Source organism: Xiphias gladius, chromosome 11 (assembly GCF_016859285.1).
Source record: "Xiphias gladius isolate SHS-SW01 ecotype Sanya breed wild chromosome 11, ASM1685928v1, whole genome shotgun sequence".
NCBI lineage: Eukaryota > Metazoa > Chordata > Actinopteri > Istiophoriformes > Xiphiidae > Xiphias > Xiphias gladius.
Window position 1 is genome coordinate 12252207 of NC_053410.1, and position 14783 is coordinate 12266989.

At 37.7% G+C, this 14783-nt stretch overlaps 1 protein-coding gene across 1 annotated transcript; it reads right to left on the bottom strand.

Moving 5' to 3' along the window:
* Positions 1-7124: 7124 nt before the first annotated feature.
* prokr1b (prokineticin receptor 1b) lies at positions 7125-14077 on the bottom strand. The gene is made up of 2 exons (XM_040139845.1): positions 13611-14077; positions 7125-8239 (listed from the first exon to the last, which is right to left on the bottom strand). Exons 1-2 carry the CDS (start codon positions 14075-14077, stop codon positions 7534-7536), a joined length of 1173 nt encoding a protein of 390 aa, XP_039995779.1. The 3' UTR covers positions 7125-7533.
* Between the last annotated feature and the right edge of the window lie 706 nt (positions 14078-14783).

Sequence of the window (14783 nt, forward strand, 5' to 3'; positions counted from 1 at the left end):
ACTTAATTCCCATTAAAGGATAAGAAGGATCTCTGTGTTAGTAATGGATCAATAGAAGGTCCTATGCAGTATGGGCCAGCTACATTCAACAAGGAGAAAAGAAAGAGGCAACTTCTTGTTAATGGCAAATGTAGCTTCATGGACAGAGTCATCCTGCTGGATCTGCTTCTGATGGCAGTCTGGTCAACCATTTAAGGAAAGCTTTTCTACACCAAACATCCTGATCTCTATATTAGTAATGTGTTAACATAAAGTCCTGTGAAGTTCAAGGCAAGCACATTCGGGAAGAGGGAGGGCGAACGTTTTTGTCATTGTCAGATTTAGCTCTCTGGAGAGACTCATTGTGCTGGATGGCAGGTCAAACTGAGAGGAGTGGGCAGACAGGTCATGAGACAGACCCATTACTGTCCCACACATGAACATCACACACACAAAAGGGTCAGAGTGTATACAGCCTGTTGAGGGTAAAATTATACCCCTTTTACAGAAAGTGAAATATCAACATTAACTAATTTGCATAATGTCTTTGCTACTTTGGACTTACCGAGACATCTTTAAATACACACAGCTCTCTTCAACATGTCAACAGTAATAGTTATTGTCTAAATTATGGGGAGACTGTAGTATGAGTCTGTAAAGAATTATTTAAGTTCATTCGATTGTCTGTCCAACAGAAAATGAGTAACTAGCTGAAAGCTGTCAAAGAGGGATGACTCAGACTATTAAAAGCAGCTGATTCCGGATAGTCGAAGCTTGTGAAATGATGAAATATTTATTCTGAAAGACCCATAAAAGCATTATAAAGTTTTGAGTTGACATACATACAATGTTTATGGTTGTGATGTTGACACTTCTAGAAAAAAATACATGACAGTTATAAAGGGCTAATATAAATCATTAATTGATACAAATGAACTTTCAAATGTACTCTTATCTTGTAGCAGTTTAATCCTGTATTTGTACAAGTCTTAAAAAATTATGGTCACAATTATACAGAAACAACCTTTTTTGTTTGCCCTGAGCTCTGACATAAGTGAACTTCTTTTATTTGAAGGGATTATGTAAAACCAGTGGCCTTTTTAAAATTCAAATATTCCTGTATTCTCTATTCAGAACATATTTGTAATAGTTTTATGTCCATAGGAGTTGCTAGTGCTGCACCTCTTACATAAATGTCCCTTTTCAGGTAGAAGGAATACTTGAAAAGTGTAATGATTACCACTTTTTACACTTCAGACAAAAAATAATAATAGTGTGTGTGAAAATGTTCATTGTCATTGCAATTGTCTTTGGAGTATAGCAAATATGTGGCATCAGAGCAAGTGGGAAATGTGATCTTCAGAAGAAATGGTGATGTGTTAACATCACTTAAGCCTGACTGAGAAATAGCCATTTGGAGCCAAACAATGAGAAGCTGAGCTGTCAGGTGGCAGCAAAATATATGTGTTTGAAGATGTTGTTTATTTGTACGACCTAATAGCAGTGTCTCCTGGAAAGTGAGGAACAGGGTAAAAAAAAAACACCCCTGTGCTAACTGACACTTTACCCACAGGGGCCAGAGCACATAAACTAATGGGAACAATAAGCAAGGACCCTGATAATGGCAAAATAAACATTTCCCAGCATCAAACAACAGCCTGTAAGAAAATTAGCATAAGAGGCGACAATCTTCACAAGCTGTCAACATACTAAACAAGAACCTAATGGCCCAATTGGAAGAAGCATGACTAAGCTCACTGTAAAACAATAAGAGTGACAAACGCTATGGCAGGTTGATAAGAGGGTTGATAAGAAAAAAGGTCAGCATATGTCATTTATATTAAATGTGTTCCAGACAATATTTCATTACTTCTGTTCCAACTTTACAAGTTAATGATTTAGAGCTTGTTAAACTGTGCACCTGAATCAGAATTTGAATGGCCTTTTTAACCCACTGCTGTGGGTTCATATAACATTGTTAAAAGCAGTCAGCTTAGTCAGAATGCTTTCCTTAATGTAAATTTAATGATGTCCTCTGATTTCGCCACCACAGCAGCAGGAGGTGGGAAGTAACTAAGCAAAGTAAACTTGTCCACCTCCCCCTTTACAGTACTGCTCCACACTGGTGGTTTACACTTGTGAGCAACAATATAGTCAAATATACTGCTACAGTTAAAGAATAAGGCTGGCAATATTATATATTTTGTAACTGTCTTATAGTGTGTTAAAGACTTATAGTGTGTTAGTCCATCTCTCAAGACTTCCCAACTTTCCCAGCATGTTTGTAGCTCAAATCCATTCCATTTGCTCCTTATGAAGACATAAATCTATAAATACAGGTCACAGGTTTATACCTGTAGAAAGGCGAAATGATTTCTTAAAACACTGGGTACTGCAGTTTTTTTTTGCTCATTTTTATTATGGGTAAATGGGTAAATAGTGTATTTGTTGGGGACTATTTTCAGCTGCAGATTTGCTCCCCCAGTTAGTGATTATGGCAGCAGGGCAGTGTATGTGGGAATAAACTACAGTGCCTGTGTTCACTGTAATGAAGGAACATGTAATAGAGTGCAACGGCATGGCTTACTGATATAGCTTTTGGACAACAATGGAGGTCTGGAGTATAGAACAATAGGTTAAATCAGGCTTTGGCTACATGGACAGTACTTGTTAGTAGGATTAATTCATAGTTGTTTTAAGTCTTTTCATGGTTTTTGATGACAATGACAAAAAAATAGAACATAACCAGACATATCATTTAAACTACCAGACAGTATACAGTCAGAGCCCTACATGGATCACCCCTATTAAAATACTGAACATTAATATGCTCCTGGCATTTTGCCACAATGGCAATGTAAGACTTACATGGATTCAAGTTTGTAATGATATTTTGATCAAAAATATTAGGCTAATAACAGTACAGAAAAGTGGCAATCCTGAATGTTATCCAAAATAGTATAATAGTATAATAGTATTAAGCAAGCTTATACATTCCTAATTATCTTTAAAGCAAATAAATGCTTCAAAGGGTCAAACATTTCTATGTTTCATACACACACACACACACACACACACACACACACACACACACAAACAGATATATGTCTGTATGTATAATAAATGTGGATGATATTATAAGAAATGACAGGTTTTTACACAAAAGAACACTGATTACTGGTTATTTTCATAAAGTGGTGGTTACTTGAATATTAACGTGTTTTTTGACTATGTTTTTTTTTTCCTAGTTTGGCTAAACTCAATATAATGTTAGGACAAGAAAGTTCAGAGAACATTTGTTGTGTCTGCCAAGGTAGTATTGTAACATTTATTTTATTTTAATGCAGAGAAAAAAGCCAACATTTTCTAAATGTTGCCTTATGCAAAAAAAAGTTTCATTCGTTTAGGGGTGAGTTCCAGGTGATTTGACCTCTGTCATTAACACATTGATTTTACAAGTCACAGTCACTAAGGTCAAATGAGTCATTAAAGTCACTCATTCATCAAGTGAGAGCTATCTATGTCACATTAAATAAGGTGTGGATTGCTGTGAAGTCGCCTAAGGACTAGCAGGATGGCACTGAAAACTGCCGATGAGCAGTATCGCCGGCTCCCCTTTGGGCTGTTCAAATTTTACTTGGATGTGCTCCTTCACTTTCTTGATAGATTGACGGCATACCCATTATGTATCATGCCTCTTAACCCTGTGTGCTGAGATAGGCTCAAGACCCCGAGAAGGATAAGTGGTTTAGTAATGTGCAGATGGCCTTCTTCACTCCTCCTTCAAATAATCTTTGGTCTTTGTCCAACATGTGTGGCTCGCGGTCTTCAGAGAACTGCCCCTGTCCTTTAGGTGTTAGGTGAACTCCTGAATCTTGACATGAAGAGACGTTGAAAGTTTCAGCTGCTATTTCAAGCACGAAAGCACATCCTTCCAACCTTTACAACATGAGAGAAGCTCAGACATCACTTGGCAAGAACTTGGATATCAGTGAGATGCACAGTTTTGCACTTTGAAGAGAAAGTCATCACAACAGAATTTTACTCCAAAGTGACGATCAGAGCTGTAGTGCTATTTGTTTAAGTATAGGAGTGCAACTGTGAAGTGCCCGCATGTGTACCAGGCATGGTTAAATTGTGGCTCGTTTCAAAGATTATGCAACTATTGGTCCTATGCTGCCAAGTTTACATACATTAGTCAACTATAACTGACCTGATAAAATGTTAGACTGACGTTATGAATATAGTCATCGTGTTGAGAATATTACGGACTAGTCAGCCAAACACCTGGCTAAGTAGTATCAGTAGACGCCATGGATGTAGTAGGTTGTAATTAGCGTGGCATTAAGCAATATAAGCAAATAAACACAAGTGCTTTGTGAATGATTTCATTTACTTACATCATCCATTCTGAGGAAAAGATACATTGCAGGCAGAGTTTGAGCTAATCCGAGAGCCCAGGCTATGAAAACATAGCTAAGCAAGCTTTCATTTCCTGCAGGCATTGCAGAAGCCGCACAAGCTGCTGGCTTAGTAATGTTTCTGCATCACAAATAACGATACGGTCACTCAAGTGAATGATGAATGAAATTATGTTTTGCTGCCTTTTTCATCTTTACTAGTTAACGTTAGTTTGTTAGAAAAAATAATTTAATTCACTGTGCTGCTCAAGGCTACTGGCAGCTACCGGCAACTTTTAAAGTGAAATGTTTGCTTGTATGTTGCTCAAGGGATGAGTTGACGTTGTGAATCAATCAATACCTTAAATGTCAATATGAAAACTTTGATCATTCTATTTGTTTTTAATTGGCTCTCTTGCATGATATACACTTTGGTGATGAAAAAATGTATATGAATTTCAGTGAAGGAATTTTCTGTGTTCGCTGGCAGCACTACGTCTATCATGACAATACTTCTTGACAACGACAATGCATACAAAGCACTGAGGTGAGTTCCCACCAACAGTCACCAAACAAAAGTTGAAGTTGAATACGGTGCAATGAAAGAGCCCGGGGTCAAAAAATGCGGTTACCAGCTCACATAGAACTCTTCAGGGCGTCAAAGGTGCAACTGCCCATTTTAGGCCAGGGTTGAGTAGTGGTACTGCTGTCAGGTACTGTATGGTACTGTAATGTAAGGTGGCCTACCTTTACCCGTTATTCCTGTGTTGATCCAGCTCCTTTGCCTCAGTCCAGTATCCTAGGAATTACAGTCATATTGTAAGACTATGCACCTCATATTTTACGTTAAGTGCCAATGGTCATTGCCAATGTAGAGAGTAGTGTGCCTTTTATGCAGTGAGGTGTAAAGTAAGGATGTCCGGCTGTGGATGTGTGTGCTGAAAGTCATATTTTCATACATGTAATCAGAGTTTGCAGCCTCTTACAGATATGTAATTAAAGCTTTCCTTTTTAATAACTGTAACCAAGCTCATTCCCCAACCTTAACCACATAATACAGGGTTTTACGGAATTGTCCAGTATCAATGTATCAATATAAATTTCCCAAATTTAAGGGCCAGAGAACTCTAAATAATGATAATAAATAAATTACTTTAACACATAAACTATTAGGAATGTTCAATGCATTTTGGGAGTGTCTCATAAGGTATTCCTAAAATATCTTGTGACAAAAAGAAGCAGCAATGACTTTGCTACAATTTCATTCAGAGGCAGGCACATAGAGAAATGTAAAATTCATCAGCTAGCTCGGTTGTTAACACATGTTCAACAATGGGATTCAAAATTGAAAATAGTTGAATGTCAGTGCATAAAGTAAATCTGGAATGAAATCCCTGCATGCTGATTCTGAGAAAATGACAACAAAACCAATTTAATTTTTCAGTTTTTTCCCCACTCTGTAGTAATGCTGAAAACATTTCAATGGTTCATATCATTCACTACGCATCTCTAATTTATCCACAGGAAAGATGTAAATCTTATCTTATCTACATTTTTTTAAGGACCCAGAAATTCTTACTACTCTCAAAGTTGCGGAAACAGCACTTGAGGTTTAAAGAATCTTTCTATTTGTTCAATGTGGCACTTGTTTTCCAGTGTAGTGTTTTCCAACAGCACAAACATATAAATCCCACCACTCTTGTTTACTTAGGAAAAATAGAGGGCATAAACAAATCTGTACAAAACCTGGGATGTCTGAAAAAAGCCTGTGAAGAGGCTTTATCCCCTCACTATTTCTACGGGCATGTCTACACATTCCAGGGTTTACGATGAGGGTCACAACGCTTTATGCTTTACAACTGAAAATGAATGAGTACACGGCAACAAGTCTTCCAACAAGAATGACCATATATGTTGTTTGTCCCTACCCTCTGAGGTGACCCAACTTGGTTAGGCTTAGGGAAAGATCGTGGTTTTGGTTAAAATAAGTACTTCATTTAGGTTAGAGGACCTCCATCGTGATTAGAATAATAAAGGCTATGACTATTGGTTTCAAACAGAAAACGGACAGCAGTCTCCCACGTCAAAGTCCTGTGTTTTGTTGACCCATCCATCCACCCTGACTTCCTCCCTATGCAGACTTTGTCACTCCTTATACGTCACTTGACTTCCTCCTTTGCTCCCGTAATAATTACTACCTCCGCAAGAGGTTGCCTAACAATAAAACATAACCATGGGTCACAATAAGCTCCTCACACAGAAGACCTATAGGGTAATTTTTTAGGGGAGGAAAGTGTCATCTATTGATAATACAGGCAACTTACAGTACAGGAAAAAAGCAAATTGAAGTACAGCTTAATAAATTAAAGTACATTTTTTTTCCAGTGTGTCATTGTTTATTACCATAAGAACACATAAAATGCATTCATATACAAAGAAAGCATGCAAGCAAATGAACTGAATCCTTTCAAAGACTTATAATCAAGAAGAAAAGTATTTTTAAGACATTCAAAAGATGTAGGAATATGTTTTTGCTGGTTCTTCAGAGGAACCTTCTCAGTACTCTACATTCCACAAAATTACATCTCTAGTGAAAAATCCTAACTAATTTCTTAGAGGCCAAAAACAGAAACAGAAAACACACAAAAATTAAAATACAAAAGCAATGGTCAATGAAAGGATTTCTTTAGTATCAAGAGTTATTTGATATTACTAATTTCAACAAAACAGATACTGGCAATACAAACATTAACCTTATGTATGGTAGGTTCTCAACACCATGGATCAGTAAAGGCAGCAGCTGCTTATTTTGAAGTCTTCCATATATCTTATACCTACAGTATGCTACAACATCTAATAATACAGTGTAGTCACAGTATGCACAACAATTACATTCTCGTAATACCCCATATAGAAGTACTGTATGTACTACTGACCAACAAAGTTTGAGCTATGTTGCCTCATTAATCCATGTACTGTTAAGGTTTAAATTTTCCATGTACTTTCCTTTCTACATGATGCTTGAAAACTTTCCAAAATGTGATTTAAACATGAGAGAAATGCACCACGTTAAAATCATTAGTGTCAGTTATGTAGTTTCTGTATACTAACAGTACAAATCTCAGCAGCTGCTAGATTACAGATTTTCTTCTCTTCACCTCAGGTGAATACATTCAATCTCCTCTGTTACAGGCATAGAGGAGGTCCTCATATCCATCTCATCCACAGTCTTACTGGGGGCATATGTTGACCTCCAGCGCAGCAGTACAATCTTCTTCAGGTGCTTAACTGTGTTGTTCTTGACGCTGACAAAACAGAAGGTATTGATCATGCTGTTGCTCATGGCAATGCACTCAATGATGTAAAAGGCAACCAATGAGTTCTTCTGGCGGGAGATTAGTGTTGGATGGAAGTCTCGCAGGATGGTGAAGCCGTAATATGGTGCCCAGCACAGGATGTACGCCGTCAAGATCCCGATCAGGACCATCACTGTCTTGCGGCGACAACGCAGCCTCTTCCTAATCTGCTCCGTCTGGAAACCAGGGACATTCTTGAACCAGAGTTCGCAAGAAATTCGGGTGTAACACATTGCCATGACGATCACAGGCCCAACAAACTCCACAGCAAAGATAAACAAGAAGTAGGACTGGTAGTAGGCCTGCTGGTCCACAGGCCAGATCTGGGCACAGAAGACTTTGTGAGTGGTTGGGGTGGTGCCGCCATGAGGGTATATGGTCTCAGAGGCAAAGTAGGCAGAGGGAATTGATATCAGAATTGGAACGATCCAGACTCCTGTTATCAGGCAGTAGGCGGTTTGGTATTTCATACGAGGCCTGAGAGGATGGACTATAGCCATGTACCTGGAAGAACACAGACATATTGTTGCATTGAGGAGGCTGGAAATACATAATACAATGCAATAAAACAGCCTATTTAACAGTCTGAACTAAATGTGGAGACTCAATAGATTTGGCAAATGGCTCTCAGTCACTCATGGAAGATTAAAGTTCAATAAACCATACTTCATTATTCAGTGAAGTGAATTTTTCATATTGGTAAAAGGTAATTTTTATGGAGTCAGAGAGTACTGAGGGTTTTTGCTACTTAAGGCATAATCTTTCATCCATATGTAAATCAAGAAGGTGGCACTAAAACAACTGCTATGAATTGATTCACAGGCCACATAAATGCTTGAACCCACATAAAAAATGTACGTTATTCAAGTTTTTTATATGTTCCTATATAGTACTATAGTTTCAAATGATACAATGTTTGAAAAGACAAAAATGCCTATTTCAATATCAATAGGTCAACCTCCTCAATGCAGATACATTTGTCATTTTATCAAACTAATCTCTTAAAAAAATCTATTTCATTTAAAAATAAGTTTTTTATTACATTATGCTGAATTTTGGGAATTTGTACAAAATGATGTGCAGGACATTCGGAACATTTACAATCAAATGTCATATTGTCATGCAGTGTGGAAAAAACATTCTTTGTGACTTTCAATAAAGCAGCTTAGAGAAACTGTTAATGTTGGGAAACATGTTTATTATTTTTTTTAAAGATTAATATGAATCTAATTTTTCTGCATGAGGTACAGAGGAGGAGTTAGGATGTGTAGAGACTGGAAATGGGGGAAACACCTATGTAGCCTGGCTCTGACATAGTTCAAAAATATACCCACAAATGACTGTAAAGCTGTCTTGTTTCCATGGGTCATTCAGTGTCAAATCAGACATAATCCAGGAAAGTTTTTGCAGCACTGTCTCAGATTTTGTTCTATATAATGTTTGAGTCCCAAAATGAAGGCCTGTAAAATATTTTTGTTCAATTCCACGGTTTTTAAATGTTTTTAGCCCTTGATAATTTATCATTTTACTATAGGTCATTAATGCAAACTATAATCTTTACTATCAGGGCCTCATTATAGAAAAAGGCATTAACTGGTAGATGCTATATTCAGTGGAGTGCTTAAATTTTATATTCCACATTTAAAAAGAATAAGATAATCTATAACAATTTAAATCATTTTATAGAAAATAATGTTGTTGTAGCAAATTATGTACTAGAAATTACATGTGATGAGAACTATTATCCTATAACCACATAACTTGAACAACAGGACTGAATTGGGTACATGCTTGTAGTTTTCTTGACAACATGTAAGGGCATGTACATGTTTCAACGCGCATATCAGTACGGTTTACATATACACAGTAGCTTTCTAACATTCACACTGTAAAGTTACATGTTTAAACACATCCAGCCTTTTATGTGGAGACACATTAAGATAATCCCACGGGACCTAGAGAGGGTCATTTTGGATACCACTTCTTCCTCCTTGTGCCAGAAGTTTTATCAAAATGTTTCACCTATTTTCAATATCCAGGACATTACCGGAGACACAATTCCCATCTCAAATAACCTCTATTCCAATGAACATACTAAAACATGTTTATCCTTTATTTCTTACAATTCCTATGGCACAGGAATTCTATAATCATGGATATACTGAGACTAAACAATGTAATCCTGATTTAATTTTTGTATGAAGGAAAAATGAAAGGACATTGGCATTTTGTACCCAAAATAACCATACATCAGGCAATTTCCATGTACATTTTTATGTTCCTGCTAGCTACCCCACATACCATTTTGGTCCAATGAAAATGACCGAAGAATGCTACCACGCCTTGTTTTATTCTGAATATCTTCATGTCCATTCATGATAGAGAGCTTAATTGTTCGGACAAAATTAATAAAAGACTGTGTTTGCAGAAAAAATAATGATTGAAATCATATTGGAAAAAAATTTGAGTTTCTAGTACTCTAAATATCACTCTTGTTTAGGAATTTTGCACTTTAAAAAAAAATCTAGGGCCTTATAAAAATAATACTGCATGCAGTACAGGCTTTAAATGGTTTTGGTATACAGAAAACATTTTTGTCCTCTATCCTACAAAGCCTGGTATGGCTAGGAACAATACTTGTCAAGATATTAATGCCCAAACATGGCTTCCCAGATAGGATTTGAACAGAAATATTTGATAGACCTTGGTTTTGGGACCCACTCATGATACGGACAGGTTTGAACGAAATCTGAGACGTTGCTGCAACAACCTTATCTGATTTGAAATAGAAGGACCTTGTACATAAACTGAAATGAAAAAACCACACATTTAAATTCTCACTGCTGATGTTCCTCTGTGCTGAGGATGCTGTGTAATGATGTTACTGATTAAAAATTACAACACAATTTTATAGTATAGTCATATAATTGTTTGGTGGTTAAATTTGTTGACAGAGCAAGAAAGGACATTTTAAATGGGTGAGTTAGTAGTTCAAATTAATTATTATGGCCTTGTTATAATAACAATTTGATCAAATGATTGTAACATATTTTTGGATAAAAGTATTTTTTTTTTATACTCTGATGTTGTTTTTGTATTGATTTCTGTTTCGCAGTTCATTTTCCTGCTGCAGCATTATCATGCACACTTCCCTAGTATACTTAACATGTAAATATACTGAGCACCACTCACAAAGAAGTAAATAATCACCCACTAGTTTGGCAGCAGGCCTGTGGGTTCTCTATAACAAGCTGCAGTCAGTGGGCTGTTGCTTTTTGTCAACACTCGAAAGCTCCCACAATGGCAGGAAGATTATTGACTGAACAATAACATACTAGAGACCATCTTGCGATGGGATCACACCAGCCATGACGCCCGTTCATATTGTCGACGTCCTGATCCATGAGCACTCGGTCGTCATTACTAGGTTATTACTTGAGCACTCGGTACTCAAGGGTCAGACCACAGCCGTCTTCGAAATTTGGCTTTCATTTTGATCTCAACTACACACCTGTAAAGTTTTGTGACTGTATCTTGCACGGTAGTGGTGCTATCTGGGGGACAAAATCTGTCCACAAACAGACAGACACACATCTTCCAGAGTACGCAAAAGCCGCCTCTGTGGTAGTTCCAGCTACAGTAGGTGTCTTCAGGACCACACTTGGCCATGATGACACACACACACAGACTCACAAGGTGAAAACAATACCAGCCCAACTATCGCAGCTGGTAATAATTACTTTGGCACACTAAACACATTATACAGCCTCAATGTTATGTTTTAGGCACAAATCGAACAACACTTCTCACAAGGCATCTAAAAATCTGAAACATACTTCTTTGTGGATCTGCGAGTGTTGTGTGCACTCATGCACATAGAGAGAGGAAGTGCTATTACAGACTGTGTTACTATGATTTGTACTGCTCTCAAAAGCGTTGTTAAGAGAGTAATGGTCTTTCGCATGGTTTATCAGGCTTTGTTTGTGTTCTTCCTTGTGGCCTTTCCAGTATACTCTAGGTGAATATAAACCTTTTTCACACCTTTAATAATATTACAAATCGCTCTGTTCTTCTCAAGTGTGCCAGTAAGCCATGACAGTGTGAGAACGAGCAACATGCACAATACCAGGACCCTGAAACCAAAGTAGGTAAATGAAACCCAGCCATCGTTAATCTATATTTACACCTGTGCTTTTCCTGCTGTGACATGTCAAAATGTCGGCCGTGGAAAAAGGTCAATTGAGCATGTGTGTATCTTTGCTGTTAATTCCACCCTCTAATTAACTGAACACGCTCATTGATTTCACCTGTGCCCTGTATATGTAAAGCCTCTCGTGACACTGTAAGTGCTGACGCAAGTCATAGGGACTGAAATGTTTGCTTTCGGGTGTTACCTCATTTTTTTGTACCCTTCAGCACTTTTGCACAATAAAACTACAAACAATTATGCCTCTTGTTTTTGTGTGCTATCAATTCAGTTTTCTGTTCTTTTCCTACATACACATTAAACGAAGTACTCTGCAAGCTTGGTATCCCTTCTCCCTTAAGTTTTGACTTGTAAGCATGATGTTAACATTTAGCAGATACATTCAGTAAAAACATTCTGCTTGTATGTTCACTAATGCATTCGACTTGATGCTGACGCTTGCCAACAGTTAATGTTGGTTTCCTTTAACCTTGAAGGTGACCTTTCCCTAATCTTTACAGAGCACTTTAGGAAAATTTAAACTTAAATAAAAGTATTGCTGTTGATTCTTTGTCCTACCAATGATGGGGCTCACATGACTTGCTTTGGAACCCACTGACGATCGATTTTGTCATTTATTGAGTGCTCCCCAACCCCAGTCTAATTGAATATTGGATGTTTCTGCATGTAAACTACATATGTCCCTCCTCAACCCGGCTGTTTTTGACACATGTTGGAAGTATGTTTAAGCCTTTACCAAAGGAAAAAGGACTAAATAGACACAGCTGGCACAGATACAGGAGGATCTACAGATGGACTTTTCACAAGAGGATTTCTACCTGTTGCATGCCCAACAGAGTAACTGTTTTCGGGTGAGATTTTTAGGGGTAATGAATAATCAAAAATTAATTAAGGCATGGTCATTACGTGGTCTTTGAAGTATTGGTGATAGTGTGCAAAAACACAAAGCTTTTATTTTGGTAAGTTATACATTGAGACAAATCTGAGCCCCCCAATCTCAGTTGCAGTATGGTGCCAGTTTATGCCAAGAACAGGACTGTATCATCAATGAAAGTAACATCTCTACTTTGGTGTAAATATAGCAAGTAGCTGTGAACCAGTACGGAGTAGAACCGCTGGTGATTAAGCTTGTAGTAGGGGACCTTTTGTAGCAGGTTGGTGGTGCTTTTATGATACACTTCACAACAGCCATCTTTGTTCAAAAGAGCAATAATGATTACATCTGTTGCCTGTTTTAACCTAAAAATATGTTTACTGTATCTGCCAATAAAAATAATGAAAAAAGCATTGCATCAGTGTCTCAATACCTCTTCAAATCTCGTTTATACAGCAAGATGGTGAATGACTTGGAATGTTATACTAACAAAGTCAACCAAAGACCTAATGTCCAATAGAGAAAGGATTGCAGAAATAGGAAGAAATTTTCGCTGGCATGTAATTTTTTAATTACAGCTGTAGAGCAGTGCCGTTATACAGTTTTTATTCTTTTATTTGAGGAGAGAGTACTGACATAAGTATAGAAACATGGATGCTTTATTGATTAAAATATCTGTAGACAATGCTGGAAGATTTTTGTAAGAAGCAGTGGCTTACTGAATTGAACATGTGCATGCTCACAGGGCCACACTCACAGACTCACAAAAATATATTAAAACATAACAGACTCACCTGTCCACTGCAATGGCGAGCAATGCGTTTGTGGACACGTAAAGTGACACAGTCCGGAGATAGTTGACAGAGGCGCACAGCACCAATCCATGATTCCAGGAAAGCTGTTTTACCACATAGTAGTCCACCAGGAATGGGCAGCACACCACTGCCACGATGAAGTCTGAGATGGCCAGGTTAGCGATCAGAAGGTTGGTGAGGTTGCGGAGCTTTTTGTAGCGTGTCAGAGTCGCAATGAAAATGAAGTTTCCCAACCCACAGACAAGCATGATGCAGACAAGGACCACACCGATAATGATGGTGGCCACAAAGAAGGCCTGGCCCTGTGTGGTGTCTGGGATCTCATCAGGAGGGGTGCCATAGTCCATATCATAGTTATCCATATAATGCTCCAACTTGCCTGCTGGGAGACCCTCCTGCATCTCTGTATAAGCTGCAAATATATGGCTGATGTTGGAGTCCCCCATGTCTTAGCACACACTCTTACTTCGGTTTAGAGAAACCTACAGAAACAGTTTGATTCAGCAAAAATTAGATGAAAAATGGTATTGATTTTCGTTACATCCTCAATTAATTTGTATTTGTATTAATTTGTAATTTGTGAAGATGAAAATTTGAACAGGCTGAGTCAGGAACAGTAGCACATCTTCACCTGGAATAGAAAGTTCCCATCTCAGCTTTACTCATGCATGTTAGGATTCATGGCAACACAAATCAAAACAAATTACATGATCTCAGTGCTTCAGGCGTAATCATGCTGGCATGTGTGATATTTCTGTGATATTTTCTGATGAAAAATGTTGGTGAGGTCATTATATCTAGCAAAAGGCCTTTATGTAATTTATTAGAACCATGTCACTTTACAGCAAGCCCACATCACAGACTAGGCTCATCGTGATGACAGGGTGTTTAATTTGCTGCAAAAGCGGTCACTTAAATCCCCCTGCATGCATATGAGGTAACCAAAACTATAATATAAAACCATTTAAAAGAAAAAAAGGAGCACTTTTTAACCAGATAAAAAAAAAATTGATTTTTATTGATACAGCGGCACAAGGCTATGAATCTGGCTGCTAAGCAAACACAGAGCAAACTACTACTAAGAAAGACAGAGATTCAAAGCCAAAAGAACCAGATATGCTCTCAGATACATAGCTCTTACAGTCTTGTCTT

Excerpts from the sequence above, each read along its gene's own strand:
- prokr1b (XM_040139845.1), bottom strand. The coding sequence starts at position 14,077 with ATGGGGGACTCCAACATCAGCCATATATTTGCAGCTTATACAGAGATG. Across the intron at positions 8,240-13,610 it reads CTCGCCATTGCAGTGGACAG|GTACATGGCTATAGTCCATC; the intron begins GTGAGTCTGTTA and ends GTGTTCTTCCAG.